We start from the raw sequence: 21,014 nt of genomic DNA on the forward strand, positions 1-21,014 counted from the left end.
TCATAACTTTATCTTAAAACAAAGAATCCTATATGCAGAGAACGCCCCTCTGCTAAAGAGTTTTCCCAGGGCTTGCTTGATGTCTCTGTTCCTCAGACCATAGATGAAGGGGTTCAGCATGGGCGTCACCACCGTGTACATGACTGAGGCTATGGCACTTGCCCTGGAGTTTTGTGCAGCAGCAGAACTCAGATACACCCCAAGGCCTGTAGCATAGAACAAAGAGACCACTGAGAGGTGAGACCCACACGTGGAAAATGCTTTATACTTGCCCCTCACTGATGAAATTCTCAAAATGGAAGTGACAATTCTAGAGTAAGAGAACAGGATACCAGTGAGTGGAACAACACCCAGAAGTCCACTTACCAAATACACTGCCAGGTCATTGAGGAACCTATCAGAGCAAGCAAGTTGGATCACCTGCTTAAGTTCACAGAAAAAGTGAAGGATTTCAAGCTTTGTGCAAAAAGAGAGTCGCAAAATCAGTAAGTCATGTAATAGAGAGTCAAGAACACTCAGTATCCAGCATACCAGGAGCAGGATGCCACAGAACTTGGGGTTCATGATGACCATGTAGTGCAATGGGTGACAGATGGCCACGAACCGGTCATAGGCCATCACTGTCAAGAGGAAGTGGTCTAATCCTCCAAAAAGCATGAAAAAGTACATCTGACTGAGGCACCCTTCGTAGGAGATCGCTCTGCTCTGCGTCTGGATGTTCAGCAGCATCTTTGGGACGGTGGTGGAGGTGAAACAGATGTCTGAAAAGGACAGGTTGGAGAGGAAGAAGTACATGGGCGTGTGGAGGCGGGAGTCCGTGATAATGGCCAGAACCATGAGCAGGTTCCCAGTGAAGGTGACCAGGTACATGGACAGGAACGGCCAAAAGAGCAGAGACTGCTGTTCCCCCTGGTCTGAGAGTCCCAGGAGGATAAATTCTGTAACATGAGTTTGATTTCTTCCTTCCATGTAACTGATGAAAACAGCTGGAACAGAGATAAGAGCATTGTAAAGGCACCAGCTGTGATCATAGAATTAAGAGCAATGCTGTGTTTTCAACATGATGCACTCATTGATTCTTACACATTCTCTACCAACCTAGAATACGTACCAGAAAATTTCAGGGACTCTCAAATGCTCCATGTTTTCTGTGAGGCTGAAACTGTTAGCAGTTCTTGATCCAAATAAAAAAACATAATTCAAAACAATGTTCTCCTCCATAAATTTCCTGAGACTTTTTTATTCACCCAACAAAATTTAACAAAATACCTTGTGACAAGTTTGGTTGAAAGCATTGCAAAAAGTAGTGATGTGTGTTTGAACTTAACAAGACTTAGTATTAGGTGTGTGTGTGTGTGTGTGTGTGTGTGTGTGTGTGTGTGTCAGAGGGAGGAATATAATATAAATAAATGAATCAATGATGTTTCAAATGGTGGTTACAACTAATAAGGAAAATAATTCAGGACAAAGGAGTTCTAAGTAGAAGGGAAACCTGTCATTGTATCATGTCTAATAAGGGGCTTATGAGCTGGAAAACTAAGGGATATGTGACCCATGTGTATAACTTTGAGAAAACCAGTTAAGGCAGACAAATCGCATATGCAAAGACCTTGAGTCAAGAGCTCACCCCAAATCATCAGGCAACATCAAAGAGAACATTGTGAGCAGAGCAGGTAACACAAGAGGAGTAGGAGTTGTATGTAAATAAGTGAAGAACTCAAAAACTCCTGTATCTGTGGAAACATTCTAAGGCACTGGACACTACAGTTATATATGTTATATATGATGTCTGTCTACAACAGGATACATTTTATGTAATGTAAACAAATGGAACATAATTCATTTCTCCATAATTCTCTGTCTTTCTCTCTTCCCTTACTCTAGGTCTCCAGTTGGTCTAAATTCTGCATTTTCTATTGCATAAGACAGCTTCAGGTTGCTGTAAATACTTAATGGGTGTGTACTTCGTTGATAAGTTCTCTTTGATCTATACACACACATACACACACATGTGGGTAGGGAAAGAGACAGAGAGGGTTCTCCATTATTGTACTACTGTGTATTCTTGTAGCTGAAGCACACTTTTTAGAAAGCAGAGGACAGGCTACACCATAAGTCAAAGAGATTCTTTCTCCTAGCAGAATTACAGTTTGTGATTGTAGGCTTTCCACTGTGAAAGTAGGCTTTCCAGTGGAGTAGTCATGGTTAAGGTACACAAGAACCACACAGAATTAGAAGAATTAACATCAATCTTTGTCAGTGTCTTCCAAAAAAAAAATCAAATGGGAAACACTTCTTACTTTATTCCATCAGGCCAGCAGTGCACTGATACCAAAGCCATGAAAAGACATTGCAAGAAAAGAAAAGTACACAACAATATTCCCAAGGAATACACATGTGAACATATTCCAGCAATGCAGCCTTTTGATCATGGTGTAGAAAAGGATTATGCATCATGAGCAAATGGCATTTATTCCAGTAAGGCAATAAAACTCCCTCAGTGTAATATTAACCATATTAACAGAATATTAACCATATTAACAGAATAAAGGGTAACATAAGTATGTCCACAGATGGTAAATAAAATGTGGCAAAATGGAGCATTCCTTAGACTGACAACATTCAAGTAACTAAGAATAGAAGGAAACTTCCACAACACAAAATAGGTCATGTATGTAAACCCACCTCTAAAATGATTCTGAAAAGTGAAACACTGAGAGTGACCCCTAAGATAAGGCAGGATAAGCATGTTTGTTTTCATACCTTTATATACAACATGGTATAATGCAGGTTCCAGACAGAGCAACTCGCCAAAAAAAGGAAAGAAAAAGAAAGAAAGAAAAGGATCAAAATTAGAATGGAAGGAGTAATATGATTTCTCTTTAAAAGAAATTGATCTTATTTTTTAAAAAAATTGGGGGACTCAGAGGGGAAGATGGCAGCATAGGAGGGCGCTGGACTCACCTCATCCTGCCGATCACTTAGATTCCACCCACACCTGCCTAAATAACCCGGAAAACTGCCAGAAGACTAGCAGAACAGACTCTCCAGAGCCAAGTGTAGACAAGAGGGTAGGAAGGGCAGAGAGGCGGTGCATGCTACATGGACTGGCGGGAGGGAGCCAGGGTGGTGGAGGGGCAGCCCACGGGGCAAGGCAGAGCCCCTGAGTCTGACCTGCAGAAGCAGAGGGGCCAGACTCCATGAGTTCTGGCAGCCAGCGGGACTTAACATCTGGAATGTTAAAGTCAACAGCTCTGCTCTCTGAGAGCAGGGAGGGCGAGAGGACACTGGGAGGGAGAGTTGTGGAGCCCCAGAAGACAGAGCTCAGCTCAGCAGGGAACAAAGGCACTGGCCAGTGCCATCTCCCTCTCCCATTCCCCAGCCGAAATTCCAAAGAGAACCTGTTCCCATCACCGAACTTGCTTCCCCAACAAATGCCCAACACTGTGCTTCTGTGGATCCATCCCTCCAATGGGTCGGCCTCCCTCCTGGTGCTGCAGGACGCCTCCCACAGGGGACTACTGACAGCAAAGCGAGCTAAGTCTGCCCCTCCCGTCTCTGTGCACCTTGCAGATCCACCCAGGCTAATACATCAGATCCCATAGAAGCAGCACCACAAGCCTGGCAGTGTGCAAGTAGCCCAGACAGGGGCCACACCATTCCACAGTGAGTCCTGCCCCTGGGAGGGGGGAAGATAAGGTACACACCAGTCTGACCGTGACCCCAGTGGTGGGCTGGGGGAAGACATCGGGTCTGACTGTAGCCCCACCCACCAACACAAGTTACTCCGGACAGCACAGAGGAAGAGCCCTGCAGTTCCATGCCACCCCAGGGACTACCCAAAATGACGAAATGGGAAAATTCTCCTCAAAAGAAACTCCAGGAAGTAGCGACAGCTAACGAATTGATCAAAAACAATTAACCAATATAATGGAACAAGAATTTAGAATAATAGTCGTAAAATCAATCGTTGGGCTTGAAAAAAGTACAGAGGACAGCAGAGAATCTATTGCTACAGAGATCAAGGGACTAAGAAATAGTCATGAAGAGCTAAAAAATGCTATAAATGAGGTGCAAAATAACATGGAGGTGGCCATAGCACGGATTGAAGAGGCAAAGGAAAGAATAGGTGAATTAGGAGATAAAATTATGGAAAAAGAGGAAGCTGAGAAAAAGAGAGAAAAAAAATCCAGGAATATGAGGGGAGAATTAGAGAACTAAGTGATGTAATCAAACCAACAATATCTGTATCATAGGAATTCCAGAAGAGGAAGAGAGAGAGAGAAACGGGCTAAAGGTGTACTTGAACAAATCATAGCTGAGAACTTCCCTGCTCTGGAGAAGGAAAAAGGCATTGAAATCCAAGAGGCACAGAGAACTCCCTTCAGACGTAACTTGAATTGATCTTCCACAAGACATATCATAGTGAAACTGGCAAAATACAAGGATAAAGAGAAAATTCTGAAAGCAGCTAGGGATAAACAGGCTCTAACTTACGAAGGCATAAGAGTAGTTGCAGACCTATCTACTAAAACTTGACAGGCCAGAAAGGAATGGCAGGAAATCTTCAATGTGATGAACAGAAAAAATATGCAGCCAAGAATCCTTTATCCAGCAAGTCTGTCATTCAGAATAGAAGGAGAGATAAAGGTTTTCCCAAACAAACAAAAACTGAAGGAATTCATCACCACTAAACCAGCCCTACAAGAGATCCTAAGGGGGATTCTGTGAGTGAAATGTTGCAAGGACGACAAAGTACCAGAGACATCACTGCAAGCATGAAACCTACAGACATTACAAGGACTCTAAACCCATATCTTTCAATAATAACACTAAATTTAAATGGGCTCAATGCTCCAACCAAAAGACATAAGGTATCAGAATGGATAAAAAAACAAGACCCATCTATTTGCTGTCTACAAGAGACTCGTTTTAGGCCTGAGGACACCTTCAGATTGAAAGTGAGGGGATGGAGAACTATCTATCATGCTACTGGAAGTCAAAAGAAAGCTGGAGTAGCCATACTTATATCAGACAAACTAGACTTTAAATTAAAGGCTGTAACAAGAGATGAAGAAGGACATTATATAATAGTGACAGGGTCTATCCATCAGGAAGAGCTAACAATTATAAATGTCTATGTGCTGAATTCAGAAGCCTCCTAATATATAAAACAATTAATCACAAACATAAGCAACCTTATTGATAAGAATGTGGTGATTGCAAGGGACTTTAATACCCCACTTACAACAATGGATAGATCATCTAGACACACGGTCAATAAAGAAACAAGTGCCCTGAATGACACATTGGATCAGATGGACTTGACAGATATATTTAGAACTCTGCATCCCAAAGCAACAGAATATACTTTCTTCTCGAGTGCACATGGAACATTCTCCAAGATAGATCACATACTGGGTCACAAAACAGCCCTTCATAAGTATACAAGAATTGAAATTATACCATGCACACTTTAGGACCACAATGCTATGAAACTTGAAGGAGGTTAAAGAACACCCTACTAAAGAATAAATGGGTCAACCAGGCAATTAGAGAAGAAATTTAAAAATATATGGAAACAAATGAAAATGAAAATACAATTATCCAGGGGCGCCTGGGTGGCTCAGTCGGTTAAGTGTCTGACTTCGGCTCAGGTCATGATCTCGCGGTTTGTGAGTTCAAGCCCTGCGTCAGGCTCTGTGCTGATGGCTCAGAGCCTGGAGCCTGTTTCAGATTTTGTGTCTCCCTCTCTCTCTGACCCTCCCCCGTTCATGCTCTGTCTCTCTCTGTCTCAAAAATAAATAAACGTTAAAAAAATTTTTTTAATAAAAAAAAAAGAAAATATAGTAATCCAAATGCTTTGGAATGCAGCAAAGGCAGTTCTGAGAGGAAAATACATTGCAATCCAGGCCTATCTCAAGACACAAAAAAAATCCCAAATACAAAATGTAACAGCACACCTACAGGACATAGAAGCAGAACAGCAAAGACACCCCAAACCCAGCAGAAGAAGAGAAATAATAAAGATCAGAGCAGAAATAAATGATACATAATCAAAAAAAAACCATACAGCAGATCAATGAAACCAAGAGTTGGTTTTTGAAAAAATAAACAAAATTGATAAACCTCTAGCCAGGCTTCTCAAAAAAAAAAAAAAGGTGGGGAGATGAACCAAATAGATAAAATCATGAATGAAAATGGAATTATTACAACCAATCCCTCAGAAATACAAGCAATTATCAAGGATTACTATGAAAAATTATATGCCAACAAACTGGACAACCTGGAAGAAATGGACAAATTCCTAAGCACCCACACACTTCCAAAACTCAAACAGGAAGAAATAGAAAACTTGAACAGACCCATAACCAGAGAAGAAATTTAATCAGTTATCAAAAATCTCCCAACAAATAAGAGTCCAGGACCAGATGGTTCCCCTGGGGAATTCTACCAGACATTTAAAGGAGAGATAATATCTGTCCTTCTCAAGCTGTTCCAAAAAATAGAAAGGAAAGGAAACTTCCAGACTCATTCTATGAAGCCAGCATTACTTTGATTCCTAAACCAGAGAGAGACCCAGCAAAAAAAGAGAACTACAGGCCAATATCCCTGATGGATATGGATGCAAAAATTCTCAATAAGATACTAACAAATCAAATTCAACAGCATATAAAAAAAAATGATTCACCATGATCAAGTGGGATTCATTCCTGGGATGCAGGGCTGGTTCAACATTCGCAAATCAACCAACGTGATACATCACATTAATAAAAGAAAAGAACCATATGATCCTGTCGATCAATGCAGAAAAGGCATTTGACAAAATTCAGCATCCTTTCTTAATAAAAACCCTAGATAAAGTCAGGATATGAGGAACATACTTAAACATCATAAAAGCCACTTATGAAAAATCCACAGCTAATATCATCCTCAATGGGAAAAAGCTGAGAGCTTTCCCCCTGAGATCAGGAACACGACAAGGATGTCCAACTCACCGCTGTTGTTTAACATAGTGCTGGAAGTGCTAGCATCAGCAATCAGACAACAAAGGAAATCAAAGGCATCAAAATTGGCAAAGATGAAGTCAAGCTTTCACTTTTTGCAAATGATATGATATTATACATGGAAAACCCAATAGACTCCACCAAAAGCCTGCTAGAACTGATACATGAATTTGGCAAAGTCGCAGGATACAAAATCAATGTATAGAAATCAGTTGCATTCTTATACACTAATAATGAAGCAACATAAAGACAAATAAAGAAACTGATACCATTCACAATTGCACCGAGAAGCATAAAATACCTAGGAATAAACCTAACCAAAGATGTAAAACATCTGTAAGCTGAAAACTATAGAAATCTTATGAAGGAAATTGAAGAAGATATAAAGAAATGGAAAAACATTCCATGCTCATGGATTGGAAGAATAAATATTGTTAAAATGTCAATACTACCCAAAGCTATCTACATATTCAATAAAATCCCAATCAAAATTGCACTAACATTCTTCTCAAAGCTAGAACAAGCAATCCTAAAATTTGTATGGAACCACAAAAGACCCCGTATAGCCTAAGTAATATTGAAGAAGAAGACCAAAGTGGGAGGCATCACAATCCCAGACTTTAGCCTCTACTACACAGCTTTAAGCATCAGACAATATGGTATTGGCACAAAAACAGACACATAGACCAGTGGAATAGAATAGAGACTCCAGAATTGGACCCACAGAAGTATGGCCAACTAATCTTTGATAACACAGGAAAGAATATCCAATGGACAAAAGGCAGTCTCTTTAACAAATGGTGCTGGGAGAACTAGACAGCAACATGCAGAAGAAACTAGACCACTTTGTTACACTATTCACAAAAATAAACTCAAAATGGATGAAGAACCTGAATGTGAGACAGGAAACCATCAAAACCCTAGAGGAGAAAGCAGGAAAACACCTCTCTGACCTCAGCCACAGCAATTTATTACTTGACACATCTCCAAAGTCAAGGGAATTAAAAGCAAAATTTAACTATTGGAACCTCAAGAAGATAAAAATCTTCTGCACTGCAAAGGAAACAATCAACAAAACTAAAAGGCAACCAATGGAATTGGAAAAGATATTTGCAAATGACATTTCAGACAAAGGGCTAGTATCCAAAATCTATAAAGAACTCACCAAACTCCACACCCAAAAAACAAATAAGCCAGTGAATAAAGGGGAAGAAAACATGAATAGACACTTCTCTAAAGAAGACATCCAGATGGCCAACAGGCACATGAAAAGATGCTCAACGTCACTCCTCATCAGGGAAATGCAAATCAAAACCACACTCAGATACCACCTCACGCCAGTCAGGGTGGCTAAAATGAACAAATCAGGAGACTATAGATGCTGGCAAGGATGTGGAAAAATGGGAATCCTCTTGCACTGTTGGTGGGAATGCAAACTGGTGCAGCCGCTCTGGAAAACAGTGTGGAGGTTCCTCAAAATTTAAAAATAGATCTACCTTATGACCCAGCAATAGCACTGCTAGGAATTCACCCAAGAGATACAGGAGTGCTGATGCATAGGGGCACTTGTACCCCAATGTTTATAGCAGCACTCTCAACAATAGCCAAATTGTGTAAAGACCCTAAATGTCCATCAGCTGATGAATGGATAAAGAAATTGTGGTTTATATACACAACGGAATACTACTTGGCAATGAGAAAGAATGAAATCTGGCCCTTTGTAGCAACGTGGATGGAACTGGAGAGTGTGATGGTAAGTGAAATAAGTCACACAGAGAAAGACAGATACCTTATGCTTTCACTCTTATGTGGATCCTGAGAAAGTTAACAGAAGACCATGGGGGAGGAGAAGCAAAAAGTTAGGGAGGGAGGCAAACCTTAAGAGACTTAAAAACTGAGAACAAAGTGGGGGTTGGTGGGGGGTTGGAGGGAGGGGAAAGTGGGTGATGGGCATTGAGGAGGGCACCTGTTGGGATGAGCCCTGGGTGTTGTATGGAAACCAATTTGACAATAAATTTCATATTTAAAAAAACCATTAAGGGGCGCCTGAGTGACTTCATCAGTTGGGGGTCCAACTTCAGCTCAGGTCATGATCTCATGGTTCATGGGTTCGAGCCTCACATCAGTCTCTGTGCTAAAACTCAGAGCCTAGAGTCTGCTTCAGATTCTGTGTCTCCATCTCTCTCTACCCCTCCCCACTCACGCTCTGTCCCTCTCTCTCAAACATAAATAAATATTTTTAAAATTTTTCAATAAATAAAAATGAAAGTAAGAAAGCATTAAAAACAGGAAAAACCTTAGAGTAATAAAGTCAGAATATAAATTAATGCAAACATTATGTGAATATAATTCAGAATATAAATCAATATAATAATATAGTAAATCAATATAATATTATATTATAAATATAATAAATGTATTATAATATTATTATATTATATATATTATATATGTAAATATAATAAAATATAATAAATCAATATAAACCTGCATAATGCAGAATAGAAATCAATGCAAACATCAAACCCAGGTGACAGATGGAATCTTACACTGGTATGTACATGTGAAAAAAACAATCTAACTATATTACAACTGTAGGACACAATCTCAGTGAAACAGGTGGGCAAAAAAAGTGCAGAAAAACAAGACCTGGGGAAAGAGAAGAGTCTGTAAAACTGGACATGAAAGAAACTGCACAGAAGCACTGCACCATTCTTGATAAAATGTGTCCCAGAGGATATTGTTAACAATGCTGATACTCCTGCACGTGTGAACTGAAATTGAACACATAAGGAAACGAATAGTAAATGGTGGGAAAGAGGTGATCACATTTGGCGTGGGACTTCACGTGTAAGCAAGGTGGAGTAGCTCTTATGATCCTTTGGTAATAAATTAGTTTTAGAGCCATCAGTATGAACTTGCTTCAGCTTATATAAAAATACGGAGGGTTACATACAGATACATGTATGGATGTCTGCATATACACAGAGTAGTAAACACTTATATGTGTCTTTGCCAGGTCAGTTGATGGGATATAGAGAATCTGGTAGCAAAAAGCACAGCAGGTACCAAGATCTTGAATCTTATCCCATGATCCAATAAAATAAAACAGGGCTCCTTGCAGAAATGACTCATTATAGAACTCCAGAGGAACATAATAAGCTGAAGGTGAAGCTGAAGCATCTTCTCCTGTAAGACAGTAATGAAATGATACCTCCAAAGAGCCAAGAATGTTGGGACATGCCATAGTGACATATCAGTAACTGAAGGAGCTCTCCTTTGACAAAGCTGAAACAATTTGAGCAACAAAATAAAGTAGTATCGGGTTATAACACAGAGTATATAATGTAAATAATTGAAAAAATATGGAAGACACAATCTCCAGTGTAGAAGAAAACTAATCATTTACAGAAATATTCTACACTTAAGGAGGTGTGAGATAACTACCACTACTTAAAGATGGGATTGTGCATAGAAACTTCCTACAGGAGGACAAGATGGAAAGAAAGGGGAAAGACAAATCTGACAAATATCATGTCAGCCAGGACATCGATATCAACACCAATGAGAAATAGTCATGTTGATAATGTGTACCCTTGATGTCAGGAAATGAACATGCCTCTTTTCCCTCTCCAGTCTCCTTGTCCAACATCCATGTCCCAGTCTTCTCATTAAGAAGAAGAACAAGAAGAAGAAGAAGAAGAAGAAGAAGAAGAAGAACAAGAAGAACAAGAAGAAGAACAAGAACAAGAAGAAGAACAAGAACAAGAGCAAGAACAAGAACAAGAACAAGAACAAGAACAAGAACAAGAACAAGAACAAGAACAAGAACAAGAAGGCAAGCCCAAAAGATTTCACAGCACTCCTGACCAGTACTCTTAGCACTATCAATTGCTTCAAGAACAAAGGAAGACTGAGGAAAAAGTCACTGCATGTGGAAGGTCAACAGATAGGACGATTAAAAGTAACATGTGTAAGAGAGAGGATGTGTTCATAACAGGAGAAACTGGAAAGGAACTTATGAGAACCGTCTGAAAAATCACAGCAAGTTTGTTTTGTAAATGTACCACTGTTCAAATACAAAAGCCGATTAAAGTTAAAATTATTATTGAATTTAAAAAATCTTTGGAAACGCCATGTTCTGAGATTGTCCCAAAGAGTCTGGTATGTGCCCTGTATGACCAGTGTCACTGCTGTCAGTAACTCTTCCCATCAGTAACATTAAATAATCAGGGGCGCCTGGGTGGCGCAGTCGGTTAAGCGTCTGACTTCAGCCAGGTCACGATCTCGCGCTCCGTGAGTTCGAGCCCCGCGTCGGGCTCTGGGCTGATGGCTCAGAGCCTGGAGCCTGTTTCCGATTCTGTGTCTCCCTCTCTCTCTGCCCCTCCCCCGTTCATGCTCCGTCTCTCTCTGTCCCAAAAATAAATAAACGAAAAAAAAAATCATACCATGTACAGTTTTTGAAATTTTTCAACGAAATGATGACTATACGGTATCTGCATTGTTTCTAGTAAACATTTAAGAATGAATGAAAAAATTCATCTGAATTTCTGGATTCACGATTTCCACCCCTCCAAGACCCATTCTGTGCCTGGTGCTATTTCTATCCCTCGACAACCCTCTCCCACTCTGAATGCAGCAATAGTTTCTTCCTCACAATAACCTGGGTCATTTTTCCATAGACAAAACCTTGTCGTAGCTGTCCCCTGACATAAAAACAGCACTTACACTTCACAATTTCAGATTTCAATTTCGACTTTCTAGCCAAAATGTAAGATTGTTTCTTAAACTGACTATTGCCTACCCAGCCAGGTTCATTTGGGTTCATTTTTCAGACCCTGCTCCTGACTGTTGGTCAGACAGTAAGGGTATTTCTAATTCCAGCAGCACAACTCCCACTCTACTTAATCTCTAAATTTCAACCTCTGCTGTTTCTGGACTGCTCACACCCTTCGTCTCCATGGAAAGACCCCAACACCCCTCTCAAGGCTCAGCACCTATAGGCTTCTCTGTGAAGCCTCACTGACTCCTGCAAAAGAGTCCTCTTTTTTGAAAACAATTACAAATAAAACAAAGAGACAACGTTAGGGGATCTACTTCCCCAGATTTCAATGCAACCTCTCATTATCACGTTTATTCATTTTTACATCTCTCACTCTGTTTACACAGTGAGTATCTTGACAGAAGAAACACTGTCTTAGTCATTTACTTATTCACAGAAATAGTAGTGTCTACCACACATTAATTGCTGGGGGAAAGAATGTTTGTTGAATGACTACAATTAACAAATGGTTCAATAACAGTAAATAGTCACTCCCAACAATGGGAGAAGCAGCAATGAAAACAGAGGAAAGACTGTTGGGAGATGAAGGCCCACTGATGAAGCACTAACTCCGGCGGAGACAGATCAGGGAGAGATGGTTTAGTGCATCCAGAGTTTCCCTACACAATCAAAGCCTTATGGGCAGGGCTTGACATCACTAAACTCTCCTCAACTTATTGTCCCTGTTGAGGCCCCAAAATAACTACCGATACAAGGGGACCCTCCCAACATAACTCATTTCCCCAGCACTTCTGAAGAGGCCATGGCTCACCCAGATGTTAGCACAGAACAGCGTGAGATCAATGACCCAGTCTCTCCCATGGATGAGTGATGTGGTTGGAAATTATATCCTTAGGAAGGGAAGAGACTCATGGCCCCACTTGGGAAGTCTCTAGAAAACAGTTATGTGCTCATATCACCTGAGATTATAGGAGTTGACTTCCTGGGTGCAGCAAAGGCATTTTCAATTTCTGTAATTGTAGGGAATTAATCCCCATGAGTCTCATTAATGAAATATTCTTTTGTCTCTCTTCCATGTAAGAGACTTGGGTCTCTGGAGCTAGGAGACAAAAATAGAATGCAAACTTATCCAAGTGTTGGGACATAGCCTTGGCATTCCCTGATTGTCTCTTATCCTTTTAAACTCTCTTATCCCAGAAGGAGGCTCCCTGTCATTACAGCTTCTCACTGATAAGTCAGAGCACTCCATCGTAAATATCGAATTGTGGATTTGCAGGATTCTGTGTCCCCTAACTCTCTTATTGCTCCCATCTGTACTCACCTGTTAGCTCACAATCATGGAACTCCCAGCCTCCACAGTGTTTCTTCTTTTCTCCTGCTTCTCCTTTCTCCTTCAATGTAGGCAATGTCTGTTTGATATCACTCAACCATTTGCTTCTTTAAGCATCTTACTAACAACTTCATTAGCAGTTGTTTAACAGTAGACACTAAACCACATCACAGAAGGAAGAAAGGTATAAAAAATGGTCCCTTCTCAACAGAGCAAGAGAAAAAAAAAGTAAATGAATGTGCTAACCTGAAGAGGCAGTGGCACCTGATGAAGAGAATACAAACATAGACAACTTTTCCAAAAGAGATGAGTGAAGTCTACACAAACAAGCGAATACTTGTCCCAAGTCTTGATGCGGGTGAAGGGGTAAGAGCACTCCAACAGGAAGTATCTGGGCAGCCAATGTAGGAAATACTTCATACTTGCTACCAATGATTGGGAGGCAAGTATGACAACTCAAACATGACCCTGAGCAGTTAGACAGCACGCAGAGAGCAGATATGCTGATATTTTGACTATTGGCTTGACACAAATTGATGAAAATATCTGAATGTCAGTGCAGATCTCATGACAGGATGTCCAGGATCAAGCTCTCCCTGTGGAAAATTCATCCTTGGACAATGGTAGACACAGACTGTTGCTACTACAATAGTCTAAGAAAACTGTAGATGGAAAAATAGGGAATCAATGGACCCCTTTGAAGAGCAAAAAAAATAATAAAAGTTATGTAAGTTGGCAATTTGGAAGGACCTAGAGGGTACAGTGCTCAGGTAAATGAGTCCATCAGAGAAAGACAAACACTGATTTCACTCCCATGTGGAATTTAAGAAACAAAACAAATGAACAAACATGGGAAAAAAACAAACAAACAAAACCAGATTTTTAATGCAGAGAACAAACTGGTGGTTGCCAGAGACAAAGGTGGCTGTGGCTGGATGAGATAGATGAAGTGAATTAAGAGTACCCTTACCTCCATGAGCACTTAATAGTGCGTAGAATTGTTGACGCATTACATTTTACACCTGAAATTAATACAACTCTGTCTGTAAAGTATACTTCATAAAAATAATGACTGGAGAAAGAGGAAAATACAATACTCAGAGTTACCACAATTTAATTTTTAAATGACCAGCTCTCACAACAACAATAAAAACAAAGATACAAGTCAATGCAACAGGAGGGAGCTTAGAAATTCATACCTACAAGTGAATGATTTTTGACAAGACTGCCAGGACATTTCAATGGTAAGTAGGCAGTCTTTCCAAGAAATGGTAATGGAAACCTGGATATACACATGCACAAACATGAAAATGACCCTTCTGTCCACCATCAACAAACGTGACTCCGAATGTATCACAGATCTAAACGTAGGAAATAGAACTGTAAATAAACACGTGAAGAACACATAAAGGTACATCTTTATGACTCTGAATTTGACAAAGATTCCTTGGATATAACACCAAAGACACAGGCAACTAGAGAAAAAAATTACATCACCAAAATCAGAAGTATTTGTGCACTGAAGGGCACTATTTCCAAATGAAAAGGCAACCCACAAAATGGAGAAGCTATTGATGAATCACACACCTGATAATAGATTAATATTCAAACTATGTACAGAATTTCAAGAATTCTTGGAAAACAACAAACAATTCAATTTTAAAAATAGTGCTGGGGCAACTTGGTGTCTCAGTCAGTTAAGTGTCTGACACTTGATTTCGGCTTGGGTCATGATCCCAGAGTTGTTGGATCGAGCCCCATGTCGGGCTCTCTACTGAGCACGGAACCTACTTCATACTCTCTCTCTCTCCCTCACCCCCTCTCTCACTTGCACGCTCTCTCTCTCTCTCTCTAATATTAAAGAGAAAAAGGCAAAACTTTTATTTAAATTCCAGCTGGTTAACATATAGTGTCATATTAGTTTCAGGTGTGCCATACAATGAATCCACACTTCCATAATAAAACTTTTTAAAATATATTTTAAAAAATGTTGGTGAGGATGTGGAGAGGGGGGAACCCTCTTTCATTATTGGAAGGAATAAAAACTGGTATAGCCACTGTAGAAAACAGTATGAAAATTCCTCAAAACATTAAAAATAGAATGACTCTTGTTGCTTTGCCATTTGAAAAGATGTAGATGGAACTGGAGTGTACTATGCTAACCAAGTAAAATAAGTCAGAGAAAGACAAATATCATATGATGTCATTTATATGTGGAATTTAAGAAACAGAACAGACAAACATAGGGGAAGGGAACGAAAATTAACATCAGATAAGAACAGGGACGGAGCCAAACCATAAGAGACTCTTAACCATAGTTAACAAAGTGAGAGTTGCTGGAGGGGAGTTGAATGAGGAATGGACTAGATGGGTGATGGGCATTAAGGGAGGCACTTGTGATGAGCACTGCGTATTCTATGCAGGCAACAAATCACTAAATTCTACTCCTGAAACCAATAGTACATATATGGTAACTAACTTGAACTGAAATAAAATCTTGGAAGAAAGAAAACAGTGTTACAATCCAGTAATCACACTGCTGAGCCATTACCCCCAAAATACAAAAACACTCATTCAAAGGGATAAATGCACCTTTATGTTTTTAGCACTATCACTTACAGTAGCCAAATAATGGAAACAGCCTAAGTGTCCATTGATAGATGAATGGATAAGGATCTGGTACAGACATACAATGGAATACTACTCACCCATAAAACTGAATGAAATCCTCCCATTTGAAAAGACTTGGATGGAGCTAGTCAGCATAAGGTTGAGCAAAATAAGTCAGTTAGAGAAAGAAAAATACCACATGATCTCATGTGCGGAATTTAAGAAAGAAAACAAACAGCACAAGAAAAAAAGAGAGAAGCTAATGGTTACCAGAGGGGAAGGAAGAAGATGGGAGAAATGGGTGATGGGGATTAAGGAGGGCACTTGCTGTGATGAGCACTGGGTGCTTTATGGAAATGCTGAAGCACCATATTATACACCTGAAACTGACAGTACACTGTATGTGAACTATACAGGAATTAAAACTTCTAGATAAATTTAAAAAAGTAAAACTAATGGGGATCCCGGTTGCTTCAGTTGGTTGAGTGTCTGGCTCTTGGTTTCAGCTCAGGCTATGATTTCACAGTTTGTGAGTTCGAGCCCCACGTCTGGCTCTGCACTGACTACATGGAGCCTGCTTGGGATTCTCTCTCTCCCTCTCTCTCTCTGACACTCCCCTCCTCATGCTCGTGATCTCTCCCTCTCTCTCTCTCTCTCTCTCTCTCTCTCTCTCAGAATCAATAAATGTAAAACAATAAAAAATAAATTCATAAAAAAATAAAAAATGCATGAAACTGGTTTTGAAAAAAAAAGAAAAGACAATGGACTCAAAAATATAGAGCAATGGGTATTTAGCACATGAAAGATGCACAACATGACTAATCACTACAGAAATGCAAATAAAAACCATAGCGTGATACCACTCCACACACACTAGGACGGCTATTTGAAAACTAAAACAGAAGATGAGTGTTGGAGAGGATGTGGACAAATTGGAACCCTGTGGTGCTTTGCTGATGAGAATAAAAGGGGACAGAGCTGCTGAAGCAAACAGTGTGCCAGTGACTCAATAATGTAAACCCAGAATTATTGTTTGATGAAATAGTTTCATGGCTGTTTATTTACCCACTTATATGCCCAAAAAGATTGTAAAGCGGTGAGCAAAACACATATTTCTACACCAATTTTCATAACAGATTTATTCACACTAATGAAAGTGTAGAGACAACGTGAATGTCCGTCAATAATCTGAACAAAGTGTGGTGAACACATACAGTGGAACATCATTCAGCTTTTTCAATGGATGGAATTCTGACACAGGCTATAATTCAGATGAACCTCACGAACATTATGCTAACTGAAAGAAGCCAGCACTGAAGAACCAATATTATACAATTACACATATATAAGATAACCAGGGTTATCAGTTTGAGAGAGAGAAGGTAGGATGGTGGGAGACAGGGGTGGGGCAGAGGGATTCTGCCATATGAATTTACTATTACAAGGAAACGGAAGTTAAATTTGAGATGATGAGAAAGTTCTGGGGACAGATAGAGGTGGTGGTTGCTAAACAGTGAGAAAGTACTTAATGATGCATAAGCATATTTCAAAATGTTTAAAATAATAAATTACATATATCTTTTACCCTGAAAAATGATGAAAAAAGAGTGACATTCTCCACAAGAATTTCATCTGTCCTGGGTGGCTCAGTCAGTTAGGCGTCCTACTCTAGATTTTGTCTCAGGTCATGAACTAAAAATATGTGAGTTCAAGACCCATATTGAGCTCTGGGCTGGCAGTGTGGAGCCTGCTTGGGATTTTCTCTTTATCCCTCTCATTGCTCCTCCCCAGCTTGTTCTCTTCTCTCTCAAAGGAAATAAATGAACTTTAAGGAAAAAAATAATTTCAATGCCATAAATAGCTTAATATGATGTAGAGAAAGGAATCCAAAGTACAAGGAGACTAGGGCATTGTGATGGGTTTATCTTGTGTGATTCAATACATCAACCCCAAATATACCCAAACTAAAGTTTCAGACGACATAAAATTCATAAGATCATTGAGAAATAGCTTGGGGAGGGCTATAATGTTTTCCTTGACAGACTCTACAGAGCTTCTCCCCCATAGGACAGACTTACCATGGACCTGCTAAAATTGAAATGCCTTTGTCGAAAGTTCAGCCCCTCCTGAACTGCCAGAGGCCATGACAGCAGTCCCAACCCATTTGAGGCATGTTATTCATAGTGCATAAGAATTAATCATTCTCATCAACACTGGTTGATCCACATGGATTTTTGACACATCCTGGTGTCTCCCAGAAACAAAAATAGATGGGCAGCTTAGTAATAGCCTATCTAATTTGTGTAAATAAAAAAAAAATAAGCAAAACAAAACAAAAACACAACCAACTCTAATAATCATGAAGAAAAGATAGACCTGACTCACTACAATGAAGGGTCATAATCTCTACCTATCAGTCCTGAGATTGTTCACTGCCCCAAATACTCAACTGATGTGACTATTTACACGTGACAGAAGGCTGTAAAATGGCAACAATTACTTTACATTTTCCTCCAAACCCAACCCAAAGGCTCTGAGGTGATGGCGCTGGCTAGCTTATAATGGTTCATGAGGACTGTGGTCTGAACTAAAATTGGTACCTTGATATTGGAAAAGATGAGAGTAATTATACCATGGAAACTGGCAAATGTTACAAATAAGCTCTCTTCTTTATTCTTTTGTTCTTAATTACTTCCTTTCTTCTTGCTTTCCCTGTTTCTTTTTCAGAGACAGTTCCATGAACATTTATCTGCATACTAGTGTTTGAAAGGACCTGTGGATATTTATCTGGAAAACTGTGAATAAGGGAATAGAAAATTACCATTATGGCTTACAATCTAGATGAGGGCCTCTGGGGTAGGTGAGAAAGAGACATTCATCTTATTCTGTCCCACAAGCCACAGGTCAAGTCCATAATTGCATCCTGTTCTCACTGCCTAATTTCTGGGATGCAGCATTAGAAAAGATGGAGGTGGCAATAGACAGAGTAGCCATATTTTGTGTGAGATCTGTGAAGAGTCTATTATCGTAGGAGGTGCTGAGGGAAATCACAGGACAGTGCTGCTGCCTACCAAATATTAAAAGAAAGTAATAATGCATCCCTGGGAAAATCACCAAGAATGCCACTATCAAGGCCTGAAAAATCAGGAGTTGCAATTTCTATTACCTTCACACTTCATTTATGTTTTGGACTGTGTGAGGGGAAACTGGAGACTGCATAGTGAAGGTGGATTATTGTAAACTAATCACAGAAGGTTCCAGGTGCCTAGGCTCTTGCAGATGTGATCTCCTTCCAAGGTGGATTGACTTAAAACTCTTGAAACTTGTATATAACCTGTGATAGGTACAATGATTTTCCTCGAAAAGCAGATACTCTGACACGTGCTTTCAACCCAGAGAAAAAGCATTTCACATTTACTCCATTGGCTCCTCCTATCACATTATAAGTACTCAATTTGCTATATTATGTATATGTTCTTAAATATCCATGCAATGGGGACACCTGGGTAGTTGAATTTTTTGAGCGTCTGACTTTGGTTCATGTCATGATCTCACAATTCATGGTTTCAAGCCCTGCATCACCCTCTGTGCTGATAGCTCAGAGTCTGGAGCCTACTTCTAATTTATTCTCTCTCTCTCTATCTCTTTCTCAAAAAATGAATACACATTAAAATTTTCTTCTAAAAATCCATGCAATGGAATTTAATACGATGACTAAACAGTTTTAAAGAAATTCAGTAGAGGGGTTCCTGGGTAGCTCAGCCAGATAAGAGTCCAACTCTTGATTATGGTTCAGATCAAAACTTCACAGTTTGTGATATTGAGTCCCACTTCATGCTCTGCGCTGACAGCATGGACATATCTTGGGATATTCCATCAATCTCCTTCTGGCTCTCCCTACTCATTCTTGCTATCCCACTCAAAATAAATAAATGAATTTTAAAAAGCTACAGACAAAATAGTTGCTTGTGATGTATGAAAACTTACAGCTAACTAATAAGGAGAAAAAATGCGCATTGCCAGCCTATGAACTGATACAAATACCATGATCTAGGTCTTCTAGGGTTTTAAGCCCTGTTACTCAAGTCTTTATCCTGAAACAAAGAAACCTACATGCAGACGTCTCTCGACTAAAGAGCTTTCTCAGGGCTTGCTTGATGTCTCTGTTCCTGAGACCATAGATGAAGGGGTTCAGCATGGGCATCACCACTGTGTACATGACTGAGGCTATGGCACCTGTGCTGGAGTTTTGTGAAGCTGCAGAATTAAAATACACACCAAGGCTTGTACCATAGAACAAGAACACAACTGAGAGATGAGACCCACACGTGGAAAATGCTTTATACTTGCCCTTCACTGATGAAATTCTCAAGATGGAGGCTACAATTCTAGAGTAAGAGGAGAGGATGCCAGTGAGTGGAACAACACCCAGAAGTGCACTTGCCAAATACATTACCAGGTCATTGAGGAAGGTATCAGAGCAAGCAAGTTGGATCACCTGCTTAAGTTCACAGAAAAAGTGAAGGATTTCCAGATCTGTGCAAAAAGAGAGTCGCAAAATCAGTAAGTCATGTAACAGAGAGACAAGAACACTCAATAACAGGGATCCCAGAAGCAGGATGCCACAGAACTTGGGGTTCATGATGACCATGTAGTGCAGTGGGTGACAGATGGCCACGAACCGGTCATAGGCCATCACTGTCAAGAGGAGGTTGTCGATTCCTGCAAAAAGCATGAAAAAGTACATCTGGCTGAGGCAACCTTTGTAGGAGATCGCTCTGCTCTGTGTCTGGATGTTCAGCAGCATCTTTGGGATGGTGGTGGAGGTGAAACAGATGTCTGAAAAGGACAGGTTGGAGAGGAAGAAGTACATGGGCGTGTGGAGGCAGGAGTCTGTGATAATGGCCAGGATCATGAGCAGGTTCCCAGTGAAGGTGACCAAGTACAAGGACAGGAACAGCCAAAAGAGCAGTGACTGCAGCGCCCCCTGGTCTGAGAGTCCCAAGAGGATAAATTCCGTAACATGAGTTTGATTTCTTCCTTCCATGTAATTGATGAAAATGGCTGGAACAGAGACAAGAACATTGGAAAGGCAGCAGCATGATCACAGAATTACAAGAAATGCTGTCTTTTCAAAATGCTTCATTCATTAATTCTTACACACTCCCTACCAATCTAGAATACACACCAGAAAATTTCAGGGACTTTCAAATGTCCATGTTTTCCATGAGTCTTAAATTGTTCACAATTCTTGTTCTGAATCAAAACAATTATCCAAAGCAAT

At 40.0% G+C, this 21,014-nt stretch overlaps 2 protein-coding genes across 2 annotated transcripts; both read right to left on the bottom strand.

Moving 5' to 3' along the window:
* Positions 1–975, bottom strand: LOC112852873 (olfactory receptor 7A17-like). Its single transcript, XM_086682797.1, has one exon. The coding sequence runs from the start codon at positions 967–969 to the stop codon at positions 1–3; it is 969 nt and encodes a 322-aa protein (XP_086538923.1). The 5' UTR covers positions 970–975.
* Positions 976–19,811: 18,836 nt separating this feature from the next.
* Positions 19,812–20,777, bottom strand: LOC112852325 (olfactory receptor 7A10-like). Its single transcript, XM_086682813.1, has one exon. The coding sequence runs from the start codon at positions 20,775–20,777 to the stop codon at positions 19,812–19,814; it is 966 nt and encodes a 321-aa protein (XP_086538939.1).
* Between the last annotated feature and the right edge of the window lie 237 nt (positions 20,778–21,014).

This window comes from Puma concolor, chromosome A2, assembly GCF_028749965.1.
Source record: "Puma concolor isolate L17-30 chromosome A2, mPumCon1.1.hap2, whole genome shotgun sequence".
NCBI lineage: Eukaryota > Metazoa > Chordata > Mammalia > Carnivora > Felidae > Puma > Puma concolor.